Raw genomic sequence first — 25453 nt, 5'->3', positions numbered from 1 at the left:
TCCCTATAATTATTAAAATTTAACAAATTAAAATTTAAATTTAAAAATTTATCTAACCATTATCACATACATAACATAAATTAAAGTAAAAGATTAAATATAATACAATATTTTTTATCACTTCATTAATTATTTTATATATATATCCGATCCCGATTAATTATAACATTCTTAAAAATTATCATTCAAAATATATAACACAAAAAAATTAGTACAAATTAAAAAAACGAAAACAAAATTATTTTATTTATTCTAATTATATTAAATAATTATGTAATTAATTAATTATATTTTAATTCAATGAAATTAGTAATTAATAAATTAACATATTTAAATAAATTGAAAAATATTTTAAAAACATTTCGCATCAATTATGTTATTAATTGAAAAAATTTGATGTGAATAATATATTAACAGGTAATAGATAGGAATGAGGGAAAACTCGAAAAAGCGGGAACTGGGAAGTAGGAAGTTAGAAGACAACGCTGAAACAGAGAAACCCTAATCGCCATGGACACCATCAGCGACTTGCCGGATTGTATACTGTTACACATCCTCTCCTTCCTCCCTACCAAAACCGTCTTCCTCACCACCGTCCTCTCTCGCCGCTGGACCCACCTCTGCCACCACCTCCAACACCTCCACTTCGACCAAAACCAATTTCGAAACCGCAATACTTGGTCAGATTTCAGTGCAAAAAAGCGATTTCTCGACATTGTTAATTGGATTCTCTCCCGCCACAAAGCGCCGCCAATTCGAACCTTTCGTCTCACCTGTGACCTAAATCAATCCGATGAATACACTGTGGAGTGGTTCATTAGAAAGGTTTTAGGGCCAAACCTCGAGGAATTGAACCTCCAACTCTCCTCCAACTGTTGCTCCGATCCCAAAGTCGCTATTCCCAACGGCGTTTTCAGCTGCACTTCCCTCGTGACTCTCCGTTTAAACGGATGCCACGTAAGAATCCCTCCGCCTTCTGCCCCGTCGTGCCGTTATCACTTGCCATCGCTCAAGACACTGCAATTGTATTATGTCAAAATCTCTGATGGTAACTTGGAGGAGATTCTCTCTCACTGCACTGCTCTTGAGACTCTTATTCTTGGCCATGTCCGTCAATCCTTCGTGAAGGTCCAATTGAGTATTTGTTTTCCTTCTTTGAAGAGTTTGCACTTCAAATCTTTTTATGGTGACGCTCTTAGATTGCTTGTTATAGACACACCATCTCTTAAACGTCTTGATATCCAATTTGTGTCGTGGTTTCACGAGATCCGTGTTCGCAACTTGCACAATGTGGATGAAGCCAGTATCAACATTGCTCAGCAATCCATTGTGCTCGAGTTTCTTGTGGAGCTTTGCAGGATAAGGATTTTGGAACTGGGTTTTTTAACGGTTGATTTTTTGCCTGAGGTTCCTCCGCATCGTATTCCAGAGTTTACCTGTTTACATACGCTAGAGCTTACTGTTAGGTGTTTTGACACCAGATACATAATGAATATGCTTCAGAAATGTCCCATTCTTAAACTTCTTGCTATTGTTTTTATCATTACTAATCATAAAATGGTATTTCATGTTCTCATGTTCAAGCTATGATTTATGTAAGTTTGTTGTTTTGCTGGCAATTCTTTTAAGTGTGTTTGTTGTTTGTTGCTAGGATCCAGATCAGTCACCAAAATGGGAACACCCAGTGAAGGTTCCTACTTGTCTTGCATCACATCTGCAAGTGATTGAAATCAAGAGATATTTTGAATGCAGAGATGATAGAGATTTTTTCGCCTATGTTCTTCAACATGGACTTGTTTTGGAGTCACTTGATATTCAGGTGGATAATACGAGATCTAAAGGATTTCCAGAAGAATTATCCCTTTTGCCAAGGAGCTCCAAGGCGTGCCAAATTAACTTTTGCGATGTGTACGTATAATGGTGGATGATACGAGTCAGATACAGTATCCTACTAATTATGGCTGAATTTTTCATATCTGAAACAAGTTGTACTAGTTTGAGTAGATTCCCCCGACTGATAAAGGAAACTTAAATTTTGATGATTTTTTCTTTTTATATTTCAACACAGATGTCTCTTCAGATATTTATCATATATATACTTGATACTATTATGATTCATTCATTTCACATAGCCTTTTGTTGTATATAGAAATTCAGTGATTGGTACTTCAGAATTGGAACATGATAATTTTAGCAACGAGGATACCATTTTAAATTTACACCATTCAGGGGAATGAAGCTCCCAAATGTGGAAGTGTTGATAGATCCCGACAAATCTTTTACTTCGTTGATTTTATCTTATGTATCTTTATCTATTTTATTTATGTAACAATTAACAAACATAAAATACCTCTAGTTCTCTCCTCCAAATTATAATCTATACCAACATCTTACAGAGACAAATATTTTTTATAATTAAATCTAACTAAATTAATATAAATTCAATAAAAACCAGCAGTATACATGCATTACGCGTTTCTTTTTTTTCACACTTCGTGTTGACGTAGCACAAAATTTTTTATACATAATATATAAATTTATTGATATAATTTAAAAATTTTTACATAACATAAATTTATTGATATATCATAAAAAAAATATTTACATAGCTAATTTTACTGTACAATTCAATAAATTTTGTAGGAGAATGGAAAAGGCCAAAAAGTAAACGAAGAAGATAATCAAAAAGAGATGCACGTAGGTGGATTTTTTTTAAGTACTTAGTTAGATTTGATTGTGCAAAGTGATTGTCTGTTTAGCATTTTTATAATCTATAATTCTATATATATGTATTCAATCTTTCTGATCTTTATTTGTGTGATAAAAAAAATAATTTCTGGTGAAATAAATGAGTAAAGTATTATTTTTACTTATAAAACTTTAGAATATTAATAAATTTATTCAAAAAAATAAAATTAACTTTATATCCATAAAAAAAATTGAACTTTTACAATCAAAATTGCTTAACCTAATTCTAAAGAGAAAGTATAGGAAGCTAATATATATAGTGTACAATGTGTACAATAGAAAGAATTATGTGGTGGTAATTATTTTTAAAATTTGAATAAATGTAAATAAATTTTATTTTTACATCATATTATAATAATTAAACAGCCCATTATACACATTATTGTACAGATACTTATTGACTCTCTAGTGGAACTCAATCCTAAATTCACCACCTCAATCTCAACCTCAACTACTATCATTATCACTGTCATCAGCACCGATACCACCACCACTATTGTCACCTCCTATTTACCACTACCACCATCATACTATTACTATCTCAGCTCCCTCCAATGCTTTAATGTGATCAAATAAATATTTAATATTTATCTCAATCAAATTAAATAAATAATTAACTATAATATTTTTAAAAATTATTAATTAAAATACATAAAATAAAAAATAATAAAAATTAAAATAAAATTAATCTATTTATTCTAATCAAATCAAATAATTACTATAATTAATTAGTTATAATTAACGTAACCAAATAAAATATTAAATAATTTAATATTTATCTCAATCAAATAAATAATTAATTATGATATTCTTAAAAATTGTTGATCAAAATATATAATACAAGAAATTGATATAAACCAAAACAAAATAAATTTCTTTATGTTAGTCAAATCAAATAATTAATTGATTAGTTATAATTAATACGGTTAAATAAAAATATTAAATAATTTAATATTTATTTCAATTAAATTAGGGGTAGTAATGAAAAAAGTAGAAATAAGTTTTTGTCCTATTCAATTCCATTCTGACTCGTTCTATAATAACTTGTATAGAATTCTTCCCATTTCTACATGTAGAATAATAAAGAGTTAAATCCTAACACACTCCTGTGAGTATCTGCCATGTCTCTATAATTATTAAAATTTAACAAATAAAATTAAATTAAAAAATTTATCTAACCATTATTACATACATAACATAAATTAAAATAAAAGATTAAATATGATACAATATTATTAATCACTTCATTAATTATTTTATATATATGGCCAAATATTACCTAAATCCGACCTCGATTAATTATAACATTCTTAAAAAATATTATTCAACCATATATAACACAAAAAAATTAGTACAAATTAAAAAAAAAACGAAAACAAAATTATTTTATTTATTCTAATTATATTAAATAATTATGTAATTAATTAATTATAATTAATATGATTAAAAATATTAAATAATTTGATATTTATTTTAATTCAATGAAATTGATAATTAATATATTAACATATTTAAATAAATTGAAAAAATATTTTAAAAACATATCGCATTAATTATGTTATTAATTGAAAAATTTTGATGTGAATAATATGGATTTGGATCCTCTAAAGTTTGAATTTCACTTTAGAGAATAAAGTGTGATTTTTTATTTTTGAATAGTTTCTCTTTCATATAAAGTTTGAATTTCACTTTAGAGAATAAAGTGTGATTTTTTATTTTTGAATAGTTTCTTTTTCATATTTATTTTTGGTCCACCTATAAAATTAATGATAAAAAATTACACTTTACTCTTTAAAGTGAAATTCAAGCTTTAGATCCAAATCCGAATAATATATAGCAGGTAATAGATAGGAATGAGGGAAAACCCGAAAGAGCGGGAACTGGGAAGTAGGAAGTTAGAAGAGAACGCAGAAACAGAGAAACCCTAATCGCCATGGACATGATCAGCGACTTGCCGGATTGCATACTCTTACACATCCTCTCCTTCCTCCCTACCAAAACCGCCTTCCTCACCGCCGTCCTCTCTCGCCGCTGGACCCACCTCTGCCACGACCTCCAACACCTCTACTTCGACCAAAACCAATTTCGAAACCGCAATACTTGGTCAGATTTCAGTGCAAAAAAGCGATTTCTCGACATTGTTAATTGGATTCTCTCCCGCCACAAAGCGCCGCCAATTCGAACCTTTCGTCTCACCTGTGACCTAAATCAATCCGATGAATACACTCTGGAGTGGTTCATTAGAAAGGTTTTAGGGCCAAACCTCGAGGAATTGAACCTCCAACTCTCCTCCATCTTGTGCTCCGTTGCCAGAGTCGCTATTCCCAACGGCGTTTTCAGCTGCACTTCCCTCGTGACTCTCCGTTTAAACGGCGTCCACGTAAGAATCCCTTCGCCTTCTGCCCCGTCGTGCCGTTATCACTTGCCATCGCTCAAGACACTGCAATTGTATGATGTCAAAATCTCTGATGGTAACTTGGAGGAGATTCTCTCTCACTGCACTGCTCTTGAGACTCTTATTCTTGGCTATGTCCGTCAATCCTCCGTGAAGGTCCAATTGAGTATTTGTTTTCCTTCTTTGAAGAGTTTGCACTTCAAATCTTTTTATAGTGACGCTCTTAGATTGCTTGTTATAGACACACCATCTCTTAAACGTCTTGATATCCAAGTTGAGTTGTGGTTTCACGAGATCCGTGTTCGCAACTTGCACAATGTGGAGGACGCCCGTATCAACATTTCTAAGCAATCCTTTCTGCTTGAGTTTCTTGTGGAGCTTTGCAGGATAAGGATTTTGGAGCTGGGTTTTTCAGTGTTTTATTGTTTGCCTGAGGTTCCTCCGCATCGTATTCCAGAGTTTACCTGTTTACATACGCTAGAGCTTACTGTTAGGTGTTTCGACACAAGATACATAATGAATATGCTTCAGAAATGTCCCATGCTTAAACTTCTTGCTATTGTTTTTACCGCTAGACAATATATACTAGAGGTATTTCATGTTCTCATGTTCAAGCTATGATTTATGTAAGTTTGTTGTTTTGCTGGCAATTCTTTTTAAGTGTATTTGTTGTTTGTTGCTAGGATCCACATCCGTCACGAAAATGGGACCACTCAGTGAAGGTTCCTACTTGTCTTGCATCACATCTGAAAGTGATTAAAATCAAGAGATATTTTGAATCCAGAGATGATAGAGATTTTTTCGCCTATGTTCTTCAACATGGACTTGTTTTGGAGTCACTTGATATTCAGGTGGATGATACGAGATCTAAAGGATTTCCAGAAGAATTATCCTTTTTGCCAAGGAGCTCCAAGGCGTGCCAAATTAACTTTGCTATCTGTACGTATAATGGTGGATGATACGAGTCAGTATCTTACTAATTATGGCTGAATTTTTCATATCAGAAACAAGTTGTACTAGTTTGAGGAGATTCCCCCGAGTGATAAAGGAAACTTAAATTTTGATGATTTTTTCTTTTTGTATTTCAACACAGATGTCTCTTCAGATATTTATCATATATATTGTTGAACATTATACGTTCATTTTAAGGAAAATTTTTAAGTAGAAAATGAACAAACAATCAAACACTATGTGATGATTCAAGGGGAATCAAGAACACTGCAGTAAATACAGGGTGTTCTATGAATTTCTGAATGACTTCTATGATTTCGTTCATGTACTGAAGTGATATTGCAGTAAAGATTACTACTTTATATATATAGTCACCAATGATAATTGAATCAAAACACTAACAGAAATTATTCTGTTACAAACTCAGAAGTAACAGATTCTGAGGTGGATGTAACTGATTTAACTAACTAAACAGAATCCTGACTATTTCAGTTACTTCTCATTTCTCTAATTCTCTCTACAAAATATATTCATAAATTGTGTGGTGAGAATTATTATGAACATAGTTAGGGTGCATTTGTTCAATTTGGGGGACAAAAATATGATGTTCCTAATCAAAATTCACTTTTAATAGAACAAAATAGATTAAAGTACAATTAGCTTTTCGAAAATTTTGATTTCAGACTAATTATAATTAGTCTTTGGAAAAAAAATATCAATTAGGTCTTTCATAATAATAAGCAGTAATCTAGTTGTCATTTTACTCTTTTTTATATTAAGTAAGAAACGGAAAAAATATATATATATATTAACGGAATAGTTGTGTGTATAAAACTATAATTTCTGTGGTCACCAAAAAAAAAAAAAAACTATAATTTCTGTGTATCTTATTATTGTGTATTATTACCAGAATAAAGAATATTATGGAAACCTGCTCCATGAGAATGCTTAGTTTGATTTTGTTGTCATCTAATATTATATGTAGATTGCGATTGGGCGTGTTTGTTTTATAATTTGCAAATTATGGGTTAGTTAGTTGAACAGAATTTGACTTTCTTTTTTAAAACAAATTCCTTAAACTATGATATGACACTTAATAATCATAGCATGACTATTTTTTTAACATTGCTGAAATGTACTTAAGAAATACTCCTAATGGGGGTGACAGATATAGTTATAGTTAGTTTATGTTTCTTTCTCCATAGATTGGTGAATGGAACGTTTCTCTTTTTTATTTTCTTCTATGCTAAATAAAAATGTCTTATATTATATATAGGATTAGAAGCCATAAAACAATTACTAAATTTAATTTTCTTATATAATTGCTATGTGTAAGGATATTTGTTTGTATTTAACTAAATCTGTTTTACTGATTTTTCAAAACGTAGAAAGATGTGTGGACATATTTTAAGAATAGCCATTTAAAAATTAAAACCATATATCAAAAAGAATATCTAAACGTAGTTACTCATTTTGTGGATTGCAAGAAATGGATGGAGATGACATTATCTTATTTTTCAGTTATAAAATTTACTAAATTAAATCACATAAATATCTTGGACATCAAATCTATTCACCTCACTATCTTTTTTCATGCTAATATATATATATTTCTTTCTTTCTTTTTTTATATTAAAATGATTAAATAAAAATGATAATAATTAATAGAAGGCTTTCAACACAAGACTCTGATGTGGCATCCCAGCTTGCACATGAAGGTTGTTGAAAGCTCTTAATCTCAATAATGTTTGCTTCAAACAAAATAAAACAGAACGATATTCGTTGACCAACTTTCATTCAACTACTTCTAGTTCTTGTTGAAAGAATGTTTTTGCAGTGATCATCAAGGACCCAAATTCAAGAACAATGGTTGACCCCTCAAAAAGTCAAAATCACTGGATGCTAATCCTTCAGAACAAGCCACAATCCATGTAATTCAATGCTCTTTTAGTCTTTTCCTTGCGCTTCAAGAATTAATATGAACACACTCTTTTTCAATGTTTCTTTGCACATGCATCATCAAGAGCTGAACTGTGATAGACCCTAGTCTCTTTCTCTCTCTTTCAGTGAATTTTTTCATTGGTCAAACTTGTTTGTTACATATGTTTAGGTGAAAAGAAGCAATATTGAGAAGAATTATCATAAATTTTCATGTGGGGTTTCATATTTCAAGCTTCTTTGAGGATGTTCTGATGTTAATGGAGCAGTGCAAGAACATGGGAGAAATTCAAGCAAAATTGAATTGTCAGTGTTCATCAAATTTGAAATCCATGCCACCAAATTCTCCTTCATTCAGGAGATTAACAACAAGAAGAGAAGGCAAGGGTGGTGGTGGTGGTGGCGGTGGCGGCAGCCGCAGTGCACAATGGTTTCAGAGCAACCGGATTCTGTTGTGGCTGTTAATGATTACCCTTTGGGCTTATGTTGCATTTTTTGTTCAGTCTAGGTGGGAAAATGGAGATAAAGAAGATGAGTTCTTAGGGTTTGGAAGCAGGTCAATTGATACAAACCCTGATTCTCAACAGAATCACCATCAAGATTTGATTGTTGATGAGAGAATTATAATGTCTTTTGATGATGAAATTGTTGGAAACAAATTGGGGGTTGGTGAAACAATGCATGTAGCTTCTTTGTCCAAGAAAGAAAATCTTGTTCAATCTGTTCCCAAAACCAGCTCAAAGAGGAAGATCAGACGCCGGAGTAAGAGGAAGCGAAAATCGAGAGGCGAGGGAATTGGTATAGAGGAGCAAGATCCAGAAATTCCCAAGACTAATAGTACCTATGGATTCCTTGTTGGTCCATTTGGTTCAATTGAGGATAGAATTCTGCAATGGAATCCTGAGAAGCATTATTTTGGAAGCTGCAACAGGAAGGGGGAATTCGCGCGCCTCGTTCGTTCGAAGAGGTTTGTGTTGATATTCCATGAGCTATCTATGACTGGAGCACCACTCTCAATGATGGAGTTGGGAACAGAACTTTTGAATTGTGGTGGTGCTGCTGTTTCAGCTGTTGTGCTTAGCAAGAAGGGTGGTTTGATGCAAGAGCTCACTCGGAGGCGAATCAAGGTGCTTGAAGACAAAGCCCAATTAAGCTTCAAGGCAGCAAGGAATGCTGATCTTGTCATTGCTGGATCAGCTGTCTGTGCATCATGGATTGGTATGAACAGATTGATAAAGTTTCCTTCTGTTGAGTTATATAGCTTTTATTATTGAAAAGTTGATGTTATTGTTTGTAAATAAGTGAAGAACTGACATTATTTATACTTTTGGGTAAGAGGGTTATGTTTAGTATGCATCATTTGGTACTTCTATCTGTAGCCGACCCTATTTAGTGGGACGCGAATTAGTTTTTTGTTCTAAAGTAGGAGGGTTATCCTTTCAATTCATAGATTCTTCAGTTTTTTGCATACTTATTGAATAGTGTGAGAGTTAAGATAGCAAAGAAGACATTTCAAATTTGCAGTGTATTTACTCTTAATATCTTACTATATTAACATAAACTTCTAGCCTTTTAATTATGGAAAATGCTAGAACTAGAAATTTTGCCAGAATGAGGTAACAATGTGTTTTTTCTATTCATGTTTAAACAGAACAATATATTGATCATTTTCCTGCTGCTGCAAGCCAAGTTGCTTGGTGGATTATGGAAAATCGGCGAGAGTATTTCGATCGTTCGAAGCAAGTCTTGCACAGAGTTAACATGTTGGCCTTCTTATCCAAATCACAATCTAAGCAATGGCAAAAATGGTGTGAAGAAGAGAGAGTGAAACTAAGATCACAGCCTGCAATTATTCCACTGTCAGTTAATGATGAACTGGCCTTTGTAGCTGGCATTCCTTCCATGCCGAACACTCCATCCTTCAGCGCCGAGAAAATGGCCGAAAGAAGGAAATTGTTGAGAGATTCGGTCCGAAGAGAAATGGGGCTGAATGATAATGACATGCTTGTGATAACTCTGAGTAGCATCAACACTGGGAAGGGACAGTTTTTGCTTCTTAAATCAGCAAGCTCAATAGTGGAACATGAACCATCATTGCAAGATGATAATAAAGAAATGAAAAGTTCTTCTGATATTGGAGACTACCTATCTTCTCTTGCTAGAACACATCATATTGGAAGATTATTGCTGCTGTTGAGGAAGAATAGCAGTGTAGCATTCAATGATATCTCAAGCACTTCTATGAACAGGTTACATGAACATACTATTTTGAACAGAGGAAGAGAAGATTTATCCAACAAAAATGCATCAAGGGAACAATCTCTCAAGATTCTAATTGGTTCTGTTGGATCTAAGAGTAACAAGGTGGACTATGTTAAGGGTATTCTGCATTTCTTATCACAGCATTCAAACTTGTCAAAGTCTGTTTTGTGGACTCCGGCCACGACACGTGTCGCCTCGCTTTACTCTGCTGCAGATGTTTATGTCATAAATTCTCAGGTAAATGCTGTTCAACTTATGAATGTTGAGAAAAACAAAAAACACTAATTGAATTTGAATAAATTGCTAATGTCTTTGAAAATTAACTAGTCTCTAAAATTATGAACAGGGATTAGGAGAAACATTTGGAAGGGTAACCATAGAAGCAATGGCATTTGGACTTCCGGTATGTTTGAATTCATGATAATAACTCAAGAATAAAATGGTATCTATTACTCTCAATTTGAGATAAAAATAGAGAAATTTCAATGAATATAAAAGAATACTAATTGGCAATAACTATGCTACTAATCTTCAAAATTTGATGTCTATATATATGGTTCAAATGAATGTTAATGGTTCATTTCCATTTAATCTTTGTGGAGTAGGTGCTTGGAACAAATGCAGGGGGAACTCAAGAAATTGTTGAGCATAATGTAACAGGTCTTCTTCACCCCATTGGACGACCCGGGATTCGTATCCTCGCACAGAATCTCCGGCTTTTACTCGAAAACCGGCCGGCGAGGGAAAGAATGGGAAGAAATGGAAGAAGGAAAGTGCAGAGGATGTACCTTAAACACCACATGTATACAAAATTTGTAGAGGTTCTTGTGAGGTGCATGAGGAGGACCAAATAATTTCTTAGCTTCTTTTTGTTTCTATGATCATCATATATTCTTTCATTCAAATATTTACATAGTGATGTGAATATATTCTACCAAAACTGTTAATATTCTGTACAATTTTTTTTCAGGAAATTAATTGTATGTTACATTTGTTATGCCTTTATACAAAGAAAAGTTCATTTATATTCCAACTTATACTACTTTATATCAAACAAGAGGATTGAATTGTAGCTTATTAATGTTTTAAAAGAAGATAGATAGTGTAAGATTTAGAAATAGAAAAATGTATGTGACAAAAAGAAGGAATTTATTTTATTTGACCGTTTAAAAGACTATATCATGCATTCAACTAAAATGAAAAATCACATTGACATTCCTCAACATTCAATAAAAATACTAAATAATGTGAACAATGGATATATCGAATATTCAATTCACTAGATGTGCGAATGGTTATCTTAATATTAAGATTTAGATGGGTAATTTAGGGTGTAATGTATTTTTACTTTATTGGGCCAATTTTAAAGTCCATTGTTCATATTGTTCACAAAATTTATTGTCTATCTAGCAAAATCCAAAAAAATGAGATATCATGGTCGATATTGCAAAACAAAAATGTTATATGAACACGAGAAATTAGTCACGGTATATTTGTGTATATTTATTTATATTTTATATAATTTTTAATAAAATAATCATTAATTGTCTAAAATAATCAAATTTTTTTCATAATAAAATAATCAACCTTTCATACAGTAAAATATTTACAGCAGTACATGATAAGTTTATGTCATATTTTATAAAATATTAGAATATTGAATATACTATAGTATGAATCTTAAAAGATGTTAATCTGTAATAGATATTTAACTGTTAATAAAAAAAAGAGGAGAATAATTTTCCTATATAATATATAGATACTTGTCCATAGTCATTGCCAAACGAATCTCAATCCAAATTTTCTAATACATATTATTGTTGCAAATTCAGAATATTCTGTGACTCCTATACAGTTTCAAGAGAGGTTGTCTTCTTGTCACTGCAAAGATCAACAAGCAATTCAAAGAACAAATTGAAATTATTAACACTGATCAAAATAATAATAATATATATTCTTATGCACATCATCATGCTCATAATAATGACTTTATAAAGTACATAATTCACATCTAACATTATTATTAGCAATAATAATGGGAAATATTGGTAATGTTATAAATGGGCTTAAGCCTGCAATTGGGATGATAATTGTTCAAGTTGCTTATGCTGGTCTTAGTATTTTATACAAATTGGTTGTAGAAGATGGTATGAACATGAGTGTACTCATTGCCTATAGAACCCTATTTGCAACATCTTTTGTTGTTCCTCTTGCATTCTTCATGGAAAGGTGATTATATATCTTTTCTTCTTTTTTTTATTTTTAATTATGAATAATTAATTAAAATTTTGTAGTATATATGTATGTATTATCTATCACATGAATGAAAAGTGTGTAATTCACGTTACAAACTCTCACATTCTCACTATGTATATATAGTGACATATAATAAAATGACTACATAAACATAAAATTCTTTTGGAAAGTTATCAGGTATATCCGGAAATACTGGTGTTCCAATTGTTTTAACCGTTGATCTAAATTAATATATATTATATTTTTTTTTTATAATTTAGATCAACGGTTAAAACAACTGAAACACTGGTATTTCCGGTATACCTAATAACCTTCCAATTCTTTTTTATTATATTTATATTAATGTCATAAAAAAATGCAATGAAACAGGAAGAGCAAGCCAAAAATTACACCAGATGTTCTCTTTCAATCATTCCTTTGTGGATTATTTGGGTAAGTTGGTACTAGTGATCTTAATGTTGTTTTTATATAGTATTTAACTTAAAAAAAAAAAGAGAATTTCAAAAATTATTTCCTGTTGAGATCGATGTGGAAAAAATTAGAAAAAATATTATTAAAAGAAGAATTTATTTTGATGACTCCATACAACAAAATCTAGGGTAACTTTACAACAAAATCTGTATGTGAGGGCAGTGGCATTTGCATCAGCAACATATGCTTCAACCATGACCAACCTTATTCCTGGTGTGACCTTCATCCTAGCCCTCTGTTTTGGGTAAGTCCATAATTTCCAATAATCACTTTTTTCGAGTTCGAATTTAATTTTGATGCACTTAGTTGTTTATTTGCATCCATTCTTTTAGATGACCAATTACACAGTAAATGTAAAAGATAATTATTTTTATTGACATGACATTACATAATTGGATATACGTGTAAAATTTACACCAACAATGCATGAAAATTATTTTTTTATTAAATAAGTACATGATTTATGAAAGTGAATAAATTAATTAAATTTGTGTGCATTAAAAATTTAGTTTTTCATTTTTTTTAGTGAAATATTAAATAGTGAAACCATGCTTATACCTAAAATATAAATCATCTTTTATATATATATATATATTTAAAATATAAAAATCTTTCTAGAATTGATTCCCAATGTAGGTCTATTCTATAACTAAGTTTTTCATGCAACTACTGCTTTAATTAATTTTGTCAGATTAGAAAGGTTGAAGATTAGAACATTAACAGGGAAGGCTAAGGTTATTGGCACTATAATGGGGATTGGTGGAGTCATGATCATCACATTCTATAAGACCAAAGAGATTCACATTTGGCCTACACATCATGTCAATATGATCAAGCACAACCAATCACACATTTCTCCTACTAATCAAGTTTTGGGCTCTGCTTTTGGTTTTGGAAATTGTTTATGCTATTCTATGTGGTTGATCCTTCAGGTTTTCTTTAATTTCTTCACTCATATGTATACTCTAATTTTCATAATATAAACGTTGTTCATCATATGTATTAGAAAATTAAATTGAAAAAGTATAGGTAGACAATGAAAATATTAAACAATGTGAACAATGGATATATCGGATATTCAATTCACTAGATGTGCGAATGGTTATTCTAGTACTAAGATTTAGGTAAGTAATTTGAAGTGTAGTGTGTTTTACTTGAATTGGGCCAATTTTAAGATCTGTTGTTCATGTTGTTTAAGAAAATCATTGGCTACCTAGCATAATCCAATTAAATTTGATACAATCTCAACTAAATCTTTAAAGTTATTGGTCTGATTTTCAAACTTTTATTCCAGTTTAATTTTCAAACAAGGATAAGATATTTTTTTATTTTTATGATAGGCTAAGATGAGTGAAAAATTCCCCTGGCAATATTCAAGTGCAGCATTGGTGTCAGCAATGGCATGTATTCAAGTAATTATATTTGCACTTTGCATGGAAAGAAATTGGAATCAATGGAAGCTTGGTTGGAATATCAAACTCCTCAGTGTAGCTTATACGGTATAGTTGTTGAAATAACAAAACTTTATTCATGGGTTGTAACTAATTAACATGTTTAATTTATTATTTAGATAATTAAGGGTTAATAATATTAAATTGTTTATTTAATATATATGAATTTGTGTATCAGGGAATAGTGGCATCTGGAATAGCTTTGGTTCTGATTTCATGGTGTGTGAGATTAAGAGGTCCACTTTATGCTTCTACTTTCAACCCTCTTTCTCTTGTCATAGTTACCATTGCAGCCTCTTTAATTTTGGATGAAAGACTCTATGTGGGAAGGTATACATCTTATTTAATTTGCTCTTAATTATTAAATACAAAAATATTTATCATGATATAATATATATATATTCTACCCTCATCTTCTCTTCTAGTTAAATATGTTTTTTTTTTTTATCAATTTAAGAATTTATTTAATTCAAAATATTTAATTATATGCATTATCGATATAGAAAATTTTGTTTATACAAATATACAACCATATATTACTATACATTAGTCACTCACAACATAAAAGTTTTTACAAGTATATACATTTAATTAGATGACAATATTAATATATATAAAGATTTAATTTCCATGCATCTAAAAGAGCAAAAAGATTTTACATAAATTGGGTTGTATTTGGGTATGGACGTGAGGTTTAGACTCCTTGTGAGACAGCGTTCGACTTGTCCTATGTCAGGTAGCCCTCGTTCGAGTTCCTCGTGAGAAGATGGGAGGTGATACCTGCAAAACACTCCAATGCTTAAGTTAGCAAGGATTCCAACAGGTTTATAGTATATTGGATCTTAAATATACGTAAGAGGTGTCAGTGTATTTATAGGTGATGAGTCAATAACTATCGTTGGAGTAGTTTCACTATAGGTGGCAGATAACCATTCCCTTCATCTAGGGTTGTTGAGATCTCTCTTTTAAAAATAGGTGAGAGATAGTAGGAATTAGTTATAACTCCTTCTGAAGAGTTATCACTTTATAGCATTCTGTCCGACCGTTTGAAAAGTCGGTCACTCGATAGCAATCTTCTGGACTTTTTTTACTTTGAGGCTGACTTATGTTTTGAGTCAGGATATAAACAATATCTAATCGTATTTTATCATGTAAATAAAATAATTAATTTTTAAATTTACCACGTTTTAAAAAATTATTTCCATCTATTTTTTAGTTGTCATTACCATTAGCACAATAATGTACTAAATGATTCCCTTTTTTTTTTCTTGTTTTTTTCCCCTTAATATCGTATAGCATAATAGGTTCAATATTAGTAGTGTTGGGGCTATACACTGTCTTGTGGGGTAAAGGCAAAGAATATGAGAACATGGCAAAGGAGAAGCTTACAAAAGTAGTCTCAACCAATGGCCAAACATTGAAGATTATTATCACAACAAATAATCATAGTGATAATAATATTAATAATGGAATTGACATGAAGTTATCAAGAGAAGGACAACAACAAAATGGAGTTAAAGATTGTTCAAGTAACAAAGGAAACCAAGGAAATGAAGGAAAGGTAACCCCATTGAACAATGAGGACTCAAAACCTAGTACCTAGTTCTCATTCATCTCTTTCTTCTTTTTCTTTCATTATTTAATTTATTTTTCGTTTCAAAGAATGGCAGTGTAAAAAGTTGATTAACATCTCTGTTGATTGAGATTTGAATTGTAATTTGCCACATAATGTGAGGGAGTTTTTAGAGGTTATTTTAATTTTTTTTCCAACTTTTTTCTTATTCCATTTTTCTAGTACTTTTAAAAATTTTCCCTAACTAAATGGGATAGCTGGTTCGAAGTAAAAAAAAAAAAATTTCATATCAAAGGTGTAGAAAACTCTCAACATACATAAGGAATGATAAATTTATTGGCAAATTATACTTTTTGGATTTTTATTATTATTATTTAGTTTGTTTTTATTTGATTTTCATTTATCAAAAGGAAAAAGTAAAATGCTTCGTAAATACTACATGAACAACTAATGTGTATAACTACCTATATAATTATTTTAGAGTTGTGTTATTTGTGTAATTTAGTATATTTCAAAACCATCTTAAACTATACTTATTTATAATAATTATACATAAAAAATTATTATCATTATTATTATTATTATTATTATTATTATTATTATTATTATTGAATTGTACATGAAAGAATTGTTCGTGCAGTATTTGTGAAAATATTTTTAATGTGTTTTCGTTCCATCTGTACTTTTTAATAATATGTATTCTTTTTTTTTTTAACGGCACCTTTCAATCTGATAGACAAATGATTAATCCGTCGTAGATCACATATCTAATCAGTATTTAAGGGTTTGTGGTTATAATTTTTTTTTTTTAATACTGAAATGGGACTAAAAACCCAGAAGAAATTGTGGTTATAATTTTATTATTTTTTTGGTAAAAGTGGTTATAATCTATTAATTACCTTTGTAACATAAACTCGATTTTTTTTATGAACAATGAAGTCTACAATTTTTGTTTTCTTTATCTCTTCACTCACATTCAAATGTCCATGTCCAATTTTATAGTAATTGGGCTCCACTTTCAATTCTGATTTAGAAAATTCCACCATACCAAAAAAAAAAAAAGATTCTCTAATAACCCAGGAGGGTGATTAAACAAAAATAACACAACCACCCAAAAAAAAACCCACATTTTCTCTTAATGAAATATCGAGAGATTGATTCTCACCTTGAGCCGCAAATAAATTATAAACTCTAAGCCAATTATTCTATTCATAGAGATGCTTAAAAGTCAATAAAAGATTAGTCACTATATTAATTTCAGATAGATACTAAACCAACCAACAAAAAATAATGATATTATACCGATAATCCATGACCATCATTAATTTCAGCAAAATATAATATTACAATACGACGATTCTCATCGATGCTTCCAAATAAAAGAATTTTGTCTAGAACGTAGAAGCGGCTTCATCTTGACAAATGTGTCATGTAAATTCTAGACATACATGGCTCTCATATTTGTCTTTGCACATGCCATGACTATGAAATCCAAGTTGCGGAAAAAACGTTGCATTATTATTATTAATTACGATCATGTATTTAATTCCTATTTAAGTAAAACTTGTTCAATACGATAACAAAGCCCAAGTGACATTAATTTTTAAAGGATAATGCTAGGAGACAAAAAAATTAGATAAAATTTACCTTATTTAACATTTATTAATTATTGCAACATTTAATGAATACTAAATAAGACAAGTTATGGCTATTTTTGACTGATTTTCTTCAAACATTTTTGTTTTTAAAAAGGTCACACCCTTTGTAGGGAATAACTTGATTGGCACGTTAATGTGGATCATTCATTGGTTTAACATATGCTCTAAGTTACTTGAATTTGAATACGATAACATGTTAAAGCTTGTTTGATAAAATGAAAGGTATCCATTAACAAATTCGAAAACTACTTTAATTTGATTACTCACTTAGACAGAGACTAAAGCTAAGACATTCGTTTTTGTTGCACAGCGACCACTGTTAATAAAAATAATATCAATAATGATAACACTTTAATATTTAGTAACTTACAAGGAGGAACTTAGAAGTTAGAACTTAGTAGTAATTAATTTTTAACATAACAAAAGGTTGATTGATTCAAGTTGAGTTGAAAGCAATAAAATTGAAATTGGGCTAGAACTGGCTCCCACTTAGTAGAAAAATGATACTAGTGACTTTGGCAGAAACCCAAACAAAGAAAAAGGAGATTTAACAAGACAAGAAAAAAGTGACTTGGCTCCACTGAAAGTGAAATCCAATCAGAGATAAAAAGAACACTCAAAATTATGCCGAATTCGTAACACTAATCTATTAACCGATTCATCATTCATCCAATAAAAAAGGGCAAATTTTAAAAAAAAAAAACAAAAACAAAAACAAAATTCTCTCTCATATTCACATAGCAAAGCATCTCTATACACTATATATATTTTCTATAAATATAGAAAAGAAAAAGAAGACAAAAAGCAAAAAGTAAAATCTCTTAAATCTCCAAAACACAACCTGTTTGGACATGGCCCCTGAATTTTTCTGGGGTTTCAACCTTTCTCCAATTACAACTCTTCAAATCAAACACGAAACTTTCATGCGCCTCTCCGTGACCGTTGGATCCAATCACCACTGCCCCTCCATCCAACGCTCCAACGTACGCCACGTTCCGTATCTCCACCGGCACCTTCCCCATCTTCTGCCACGTGCCACCCTGCCTCGATTTTATCTCCTCGCCGCAACACATGATCACTCTCCCGTCCACATCACCACCGTCCGTCGAGTTTCTCGGACACGTGGCGCAATCCAAAAACTCCTCCATTACTGGACCCCACTGCCACGTGGCAACGTCAAAAACCTCCGCGCTCCTTTCAAACACACCTTGCGTTTCCGTCCGATAACCACCGACGACAGCCAGTCGCCCGTGGCGGAACAAGGCCGTGCACTCGTCGCGTTCCGCAGCCATGTCGGGCAGGGATATCCACTTATCCTCTGCCACGTCATACGCCAGCGCGGATCGCAGTGCATTTTTCTCGTCGTCGTGTCCACCGGCGACGAATACCATTCGCCGCGAGTCTGACACGCATGCAAAGAGCATGCGGGACCCACCAGGCATGTGAGTCCCCCGGCGCCACTTCGCAGTAATGAAGTTATAAATCAAAACGGAATCAGAAGCCTTCCATGTATTTGGGTCTAACCCGCCCAATAGGATAAGCTCCGACCCAACGCTAGCGACCCGACAAAACATGGGTAGCCCGGATTCAAACTCCGGTGGGGCAGGCAACTCGCTCCAGTTACCGGTTACCGGTTCGAACACGCTGAGACGGTAAACTGGGTTATATAATCGCTTTGATGAACCGGATCCGGGTTCATTATCCGGGTCACATCGTGCATGAACCATCACGAGGAGCTTCTGTGAGATGCCGGTGCGCCGGCGTTGACGGCGAAACTCCGGCGACTCAACCTCCTCTTTCCAGTTTTTGCAAACCGATGCCACCGTTGGGAATTGTTGGTATGAGACCCGAATCAAACAGTCTCGGGCCAAGTCTTCAGGCAAACCGGAAATAAGTTCCATGATTGAATCAAAAGGTGGGAAGAAAACGAGTCGAAGTTTTTGGATGAATTAGCGAATACCCATAAAATGAAACCGTGGAAAGAGAGGATATTTAAGTTCAAGATTGGAACTTGGTTAAAGGAAGAAAAGTTTGTGATTCACTTGTGAAGGACGAAATGATAAGAGAGAGAAGAAGAAGAGGATTGTGTTCTGTGAAGTGAATGGGATTGAAATAGTTTTTTAAAGTTGAGATTTTTTTTTCTTTGGTTGTGACGTTGAGTGATTAAAGAGAGGGATGAGCCTTTGGGATTTATAGAGGGTCGCACATGGCATGGACGTGGTTATTGATAAGCTTTGAGTGGAAAAAGCTAAGAAGTGTTCTAGAAGGATTTTGAGGACCAAGCCAAAACAGTTTGAAAGAGACAAGTAAGTATGAAGGAGAAAGGAATTATTATTGAGAACTATGAATTGTCTATCCCATGCTAGCTGTTTTATTTTAAGTTATTTGGATGAATTTATAAGATATCTGGTTTAAATGTGTAATAAATCAAAAATAATATTTATATATTAAAATTAATTATTATATATTTTGTATATAAATATAATTTATTTTTAATATATTTTATATTTTAATACACACCTAATATAATTATTAATAAATATAATCAATTAATTAAGTACAATATCTTTGTATATATAATATTTTATATCTTTTTATTGAGTTTAATTTTATATACAGACAATATAAAAAAAATTATACGATTATTGAATTAGATATGTATTTAGATAATTTAGTAGTATATTTAAAAATTAGTTAATTTTATTGATATAATAAAATACGATTAATTATTTATATAAAAAAATATATTAACCGTATTTGAAATTTTAATCCGTATTTTTTAATAGAATAATTAGTTATTAAAATAAATAAATTTGCAGAATAAAATAAATAGATTTTTGTAAATACAAAATATAATTATAAAAACATAATTTATGTTTCCCATAATGTTTTGGACCTTGACGACCCTCTACTGTTTTCTTAATTTCTTTTGCATCTAGATTTCTTTCCGATTTGGACAGTCCAGAATGTTGTTTGGGACTATTTATCACCTGCCTAATTCGGTTATATATGATCTAGAAGCTGTACATGTACATCTGTGCAATTAATTAACTATTAAGAGTGTGCGATAAAATCTAAGCTAAAATTGTAAGTTTCTTATATGTAGTATTAAAAGTGCGGTACAAAATTAAATTTAATCAATGAGCTGAGTATTACTTCTCTTTTTTTTTTTTAATATAAAAGGGAATTCTGTTTTACCACCTCAATAAAATAGTTATATATGAAAATGATGATAATTGAAACTGAAGATACTCCATATACAAGACATTAATCAACTAATTAATATGGCAAAATTTAAATTGTGGAATCTCACATAGTGATTGGTTAGCCATGGGATATGATCGTATGATGAATCACATCTTTCATGTATAAGTTTCATTGTTGCGCATTAGATAATTAATTATTTACGTTGGACTTATCCAAAAAGATCATTTGTTCCGTTTTTTTTTTTCGAAGATCATCTTATTCTACACGCAAAGGAAAAGTTATTGTCTTTGTTTTTTTTTTATTAAAATCAAATTAATTCCAAGTTATGTTGAGTGAATATATTTTATATAAAATATTGTATTGACATATATTTTATCTATTTCATCATCTTATTTGTCTAAGTAATGAATACCAAATAAACAAGAGGGCAAAAATATTCTTAGCATAATTCTTCGAATAATACTAGAGAAATAAAAAAAAAAGTCAGAACTTGTTTTATTTAGTATTTATTAATTGTCTAATGAATGTTAAATAAAATAATTTATATCTGTTTTTTTGCTCAGACATTTTCAAATTCATAAAGCTAAGGAATAGTATCGACCACATATGGGCATGGATGGATGATCATACATGTATGATCTATCCTTGAATGGGATTGGGACGTGAAGGAGCGTTAGAAATTCAAGATTCCATGCGTCGTTTTGCCAACACCTAATTGGCTCTGATGTGATGGCAATGGGTCCCAATTTCAACGGTGAATTTCATAATCGTGTGGCTCCCACACTCTCCAGAGATCATCACCCTCTTCTTCTCAGTTCTATGCACCACCTCTTTTTGCTAAACCTTCTAGAACATTTTCAATTTTCAAATTGAGGTATTATTTAAAGGATAGAAACTAAGGTTTTGTTTGGATATAGAAAAGAAAATAGGAGGAAAGAAAATGGGAGAAAAGAAATGAGTGGAAAGAAAATAGAAGAAAAAGTAGAGTTATTTGTATGTTGTTTGGATTAAGAGAAAATAGATGGAAAGAAAATAAAGAGAAAATTTTTTTTTGTTTGGATGGAAAGAAAAGTGAGAAGAAAGAAAATCATGATAGTATAAAATTACATTAATACCCTTATATATATTATATGCAAATTATAAGTTATTAATAACAAGGGGTAAATGTGTAATTTTATTTATATTGCCTCCATTTCTCTTCATTTTCTTCTCATTTGTGGAGAGAAAATAATTTAGTGGGTCCCACACTAATATTTTCTTTCCTCCCTATTTTCTCTTCTCATCCAAACAATAAAAAAACTTACTTTTCCATCCATTTTCTTTCTTCCCATTTTCTTTTCCTTCAAAATCCCTCAATTCAAACAATGTGTAAGAGATTGAAATTGAGATACTGAAATTAGAAAATAGATATTAAAATAAGTCTTAATATTATATTTAGTATAAAAGTATATAAAATTAAATTATGTTTTATCATCTTATTTAGTTTAAAATAAATACTAAGATTTAAATAAATAAAATTACTAAAATATTCTTACTAATTAAAAAAAAAATTAAAAAGAACCCTACTTAGTTTTTAGTCGTTCTCCTTTTCATCGAATCTCAACAATCACACTACTTATTCCTCTTTTTTCTTCGCTTCACTATAGATTCTATTATTTATCGTCGATTTCAATGACTTCTGCCTCTTTTAACAATAATCATTTCTCTTATTCCATTATTCACCGTCGATTTTACTCCCTCCCTTTTTTCTCTCCCGCACACTCTCATTCTCCCTCGCGGCCGCACGCTCTTTTTCGCACTCCGTTGCTGTCGCCCAGCACCCACACTTCTCTTGCACCGTCACGCTCTGTCTTTCGTACTACGTTACCGTCATCCAGCACCCGTCGACGACTCCTCTTTCTATGCCGTTGTCTCCTCCTCCTTCTTTCCTCTATTTTCTTCTCTTCTTCCTCTATTATGATTTTGAGATATATTTGATATTATTGTTGTTGGTATTATTGTTCTGATTTTGATATTGTGTTGATATTATTGTTGTAGGTAATGATGGATGCAAGGAAGAGCGATATATGTCTGAGGTAGTAGGAATGAGAGATAGGATGAAGTTGGGAGGTGAGAGATGATGGTCCTCGTAGCGACGATAGGCAGAGGTGGTGGTTAAAGAACTGAACGAGGTTAAACTTGGAACTAATAATTTAGGATAAGGATATTTTAGGAAAAAATTATATGTTAAAGTTTCAGTCTTCATCTCTAAAAATTTTAGTCTCATGTGTCCCTACTTTTTAAAAGTATTTAAATATTAAAATTTTAGAGACGAAGACTAAAATTTTAGTACCAATTTTTACATAAACAAATATAATATTGAGTTTTAATCTTCTAATTTTCGTCTCGGTACTTAAAAACAAACGCTACTTAAAGATATCGATATTATTTTTTTTATAAATAATAGGAAGTTTTTTGTGTATTAGGGTTGTATGATTATTCATTTATTCCCCACCACAAAATGTCATCCATACACGTACACATTACCATTAATGATCTATGCATCTCTTTTACCTTGTCGACGATATTTTTTTGGATAAGAAATTATTATTATTATTATTATTATTATTATTATTATTATTATTATTATTATTATTAAAATTTTGGAGAAAGTTATCATTTTGAACTATGATGGCCCTTAATTAAGTGAAAATAAAATTGACGTAAAGAAAGAAATAAATAGTTGATAGATATTTTGCCATCTAAAAAATAATGTAAAGACTCGAGTATATATATAAAGTAGAGTATATTTTTTGTTTTTAAAATTTATTAAAAAATTTTAAAATATTTTTATTTTATTTTAGTTTTATTCTAAAAATTTTTGAATTGTATTAAATATATTTTTTACGATTAAATTTTTAAAAGATTTAGAACTAATTCAACAATAATTTTACAATAACAACTTTTAAAATAAGTAAATCAAATATAAATATTATGCATTATTACTAAATCAGTTCTAAACTCTTTAAAAATTTAGCTGTCAAGAGTATATCGATGCAAATAAAAAATTTTAGAGATAAAATTAAAATAAAATAAAATTTAAAAATATTTAAAATTGTTAATAAATTTTATAAACAAAATATATATTTTTCCAAAGTGTATAATAAATAAAATAGAAAAATGAGAGAAAAAGAAATTAAAGATAGTATAGTTTGGTTAGAGAGGAACAGTGATAACTGAAAAAGTGAAAATGCTCCAATAGAAACCATTTATTCTTATTCTTGTTCCTCTATTAAATTTTTATCTTGAAGGAAAAAAAATTCAATATAAGTTACATTCATCAATCATCAATTTGAAATTAGAAGAATATAATATTCTATATGTAAAGATATTTTGTACGCAATATTGCCTAATTGTAGAAGAACTAAATAACTACGAATTTACCTCTTTAATTAATGCTTAGCTAATTAAATAATTATATTAATATTATGAATCATAATAATATTATAAATCCTCTACATAATGATTTGACTTACGTAGCTTATCTTCCAACAATAATTATACACAACTTCTAATACTTTACGCATCAAAACATGCGTGTAATAATAAAAAATTTACAATTGACTTCCCACAAAATTAAACAAAATAATAGATAAATAAATATATAGACTTTAAATTGTGCATCACATGCCAAGTTGCAGAATCATAGTTACGAATAAGAACATTACCATTTAGTGTCTAATTTTCTTAATTTATTTTTTATAATAAATTTTAAATATTTAAATTTATTTATTTTTATATTTTTAAATTAAATATTATTTTTTATTTTTTTTTTAAATTTAAACATCAACTTTTAAATATCATAGCAATTACTTATTTATTATTATTCTATAAAATACGGACACTTCGTTAAGTTGTCCTATCCACATATCGGATACATTTACTCATCGACACTTATTTAACATACATGTCTGATGTATGTGTTCAACCATGTTTTAATAAAAAATAAATTTTTTGCTGAACATATTTAAGTACATTTAAATACTATTACGTATCAGCGTGTTCAATTTTATTCTTAAAATAAATTTAAAAATAGTATATATTATTATTTATTAAAACATAAAATATTTTAAATATTTTATATAATTAAAATAAGATATTAAAATAATTAAAAAATATTTTATATTTTATATATATACATATTCTCGTCTTATAAAATTTTAAAATTCTTATATCAATGTATTTTGTGTTTTGTGTCGTATTTATGTCCCATATTTATAACGGTATCTGTATATCATAGTATTATTGATATAATTTGGCCAAAGTATATAATTTGAGTAAATAAAAAAAGTCAAAGGTGGTGACGACGTTCTCATAACAAAAAAAAAATACTACTACTAATAATAATCAATGGTCACAAAATTCCTAAATTATTGGTGTTAAAATATACTTAAAATTATTTTGTTTTACAATTTTTTAATTATAGTTGAATTCATGTATATCTAATCTAAGACTAAAACTTCAATCATATACTTCAAAGAAAAAGTTAAGAAAAGTAGTTTTA

The 25453-nt window shown here is 30.4% G+C and overlaps 5 protein-coding genes across 5 annotated transcripts; 4 read left to right on the top strand and 1 right to left on the bottom strand.

The window, feature by feature from the left end:
* The first annotated feature begins 452 nt into the window (after window positions 1-452).
* LOC107614646 (FBD-associated F-box protein At4g10400-like) lies at window positions 453-2244 on the top strand. Its single transcript, XM_088500364.1, has 2 exons — window positions 453-1560; window positions 1652-2244. The coding sequence occupies exons 1-2, from the start codon at window positions 511-513 to the stop codon at window positions 1916-1918; spliced, it is 1317 nt and encodes a 438-aa protein (XP_088356490.1). The 5' UTR covers window positions 453-510; the 3' UTR covers window positions 1919-2244.
* Window positions 2245-4280: 2036 nt separating this feature from the next.
* LOC107614648 (FBD-associated F-box protein At4g10400-like) lies at window positions 4281-6258 on the top strand. Its single transcript, XM_016316790.3, has 3 exons — window positions 4281-4328; window positions 4623-5734; window positions 5827-6258. Exons 2-3 carry the CDS (start codon window positions 4682-4684, stop codon window positions 6100-6102), a joined length of 1329 nt encoding a protein of 442 aa, XP_016172276.1. The 5' UTR covers window positions 4281-4328; window positions 4623-4681; the 3' UTR covers window positions 6103-6258.
* Window positions 6259-7771: 1513 nt separating this feature from the next.
* On the top strand, window positions 7772-11327 carry LOC107619533 (uncharacterized). The gene is made up of 5 exons (XM_021111512.2): window positions 7772-8025; window positions 8205-9250; window positions 9684-10531; window positions 10641-10697; window positions 10900-11327. The coding sequence occupies exons 2-5, from the start codon at window positions 8287-8289 to the stop codon at window positions 11146-11148; spliced, it is 2118 nt and encodes a 705-aa protein (XP_020967171.1). The 5' UTR covers window positions 7772-8025; window positions 8205-8286; the 3' UTR covers window positions 11149-11327.
* A 1002-nt stretch (window positions 11328-12329) lies between these two features.
* Window positions 12330-16075, top strand: LOC107617174 (WAT1-related protein At1g68170-like). Its single transcript, XM_016318948.3, has 7 exons — window positions 12330-12523; window positions 12920-12982; window positions 13149-13265; window positions 13713-13953; window positions 14362-14520; window positions 14651-14802; window positions 15769-16075. Exons 1-7 carry the CDS (start codon window positions 12330-12332, stop codon window positions 16073-16075), a joined length of 1233 nt encoding a protein of 410 aa, XP_016174434.1.
* Window positions 16076-18325: 2250 nt separating this feature from the next.
* Window positions 18326-19904, bottom strand: LOC107618468 (F-box/kelch-repeat protein At1g80440). The gene has a single exon (XM_016320558.3). The coding sequence runs from the start codon at window positions 19602-19604 to the stop codon at window positions 18525-18527; it is 1080 nt and encodes a 359-aa protein (XP_016176044.1). The 5' UTR covers window positions 19605-19904; the 3' UTR covers window positions 18326-18524.
* Window positions 19905-25453: the final 5549 nt, after the last annotated feature.

This window comes from Arachis ipaensis, chromosome B9 (genome assembly GCF_059453495.1).
Source record: "Arachis ipaensis isolate K30076 ecotype BB chromosome B9, ASM5945349v1, whole genome shotgun sequence".
In the NCBI taxonomy this organism is placed as follows: domain Eukaryota; kingdom Viridiplantae; phylum Streptophyta; class Magnoliopsida; order Fabales; family Fabaceae; genus Arachis; species Arachis ipaensis.
This window is presented reverse-complemented; position numbering and strand designations above follow the sequence as displayed.

What these genes read in the sequence shown, in the direction of transcription:
- LOC107614646 (XM_088500364.1), top strand. Translation starts at nt 511, where the DNA reads ATGGACACCATCAGCGACTTGCCGGATTGTATACTGTTACACATCCTC. An exon ending in TCATTACTAATCATAAAATG is followed by an intron (nt 1,561 to 1,651) that starts GTATTTCATGTT and finishes GTTTGTTGCTAG; the next exon opens with GATCCAGATCAGTCACCAAA.
- LOC107614648 (XM_016316790.3), top strand. Translation starts at nt 4,682, where the DNA reads ATGGACATGATCAGCGACTTGCCGGATTGCATACTCTTACACATCCTC. An exon ending in CTAGACAATATATACTAGAG is followed by an intron (nt 5,735 to 5,826) that starts GTATTTCATGTT and finishes GTTTGTTGCTAG; the next exon opens with GATCCACATCCGTCACGAAA.
- LOC107619533 (XM_021111512.2), top strand. Translation starts at nt 8,287, where the DNA reads ATGTTAATGGAGCAGTGCAAGAACATGGGAGAAATTCAAGCAAAATTG. An exon ending in TTTATGTCATAAATTCTCAG is followed by an intron (nt 10,532 to 10,640) that starts GTAAATGCTGTT and finishes AATTATGAACAG; the next exon opens with GGATTAGGAGAAACATTTGG. An exon ending in CAATGGCATTTGGACTTCCG is followed by an intron (nt 10,698 to 10,899) that starts GTATGTTTGAAT and finishes TTTGTGGAGTAG; the next exon opens with GTGCTTGGAACAAATGCAGG.
- LOC107617174 (XM_016318948.3), top strand. Translation starts at nt 12,330, where the DNA reads ATGGGAAATATTGGTAATGTTATAAATGGGCTTAAGCCTGCAATTGGG. An exon ending in CTTGCATTCTTCATGGAAAG is followed by an intron (nt 12,524 to 12,919) that starts GTGATTATATAT and finishes GCAATGAAACAG; the next exon opens with GAAGAGCAAGCCAAAAATTA. An exon ending in ATCCTAGCCCTCTGTTTTGG is followed by an intron (nt 13,266 to 13,712) that starts GTAAGTCCATAA and finishes TAATTTTGTCAG; the next exon opens with ATTAGAAAGGTTGAAGATTA.
- LOC107618468 (XM_016320558.3), bottom strand. Translation starts at nt 19,604, where the DNA reads ATGGAACTTATTTCCGGTTTGCCTGAAGACTTGGCCCGAGACTGTTTG.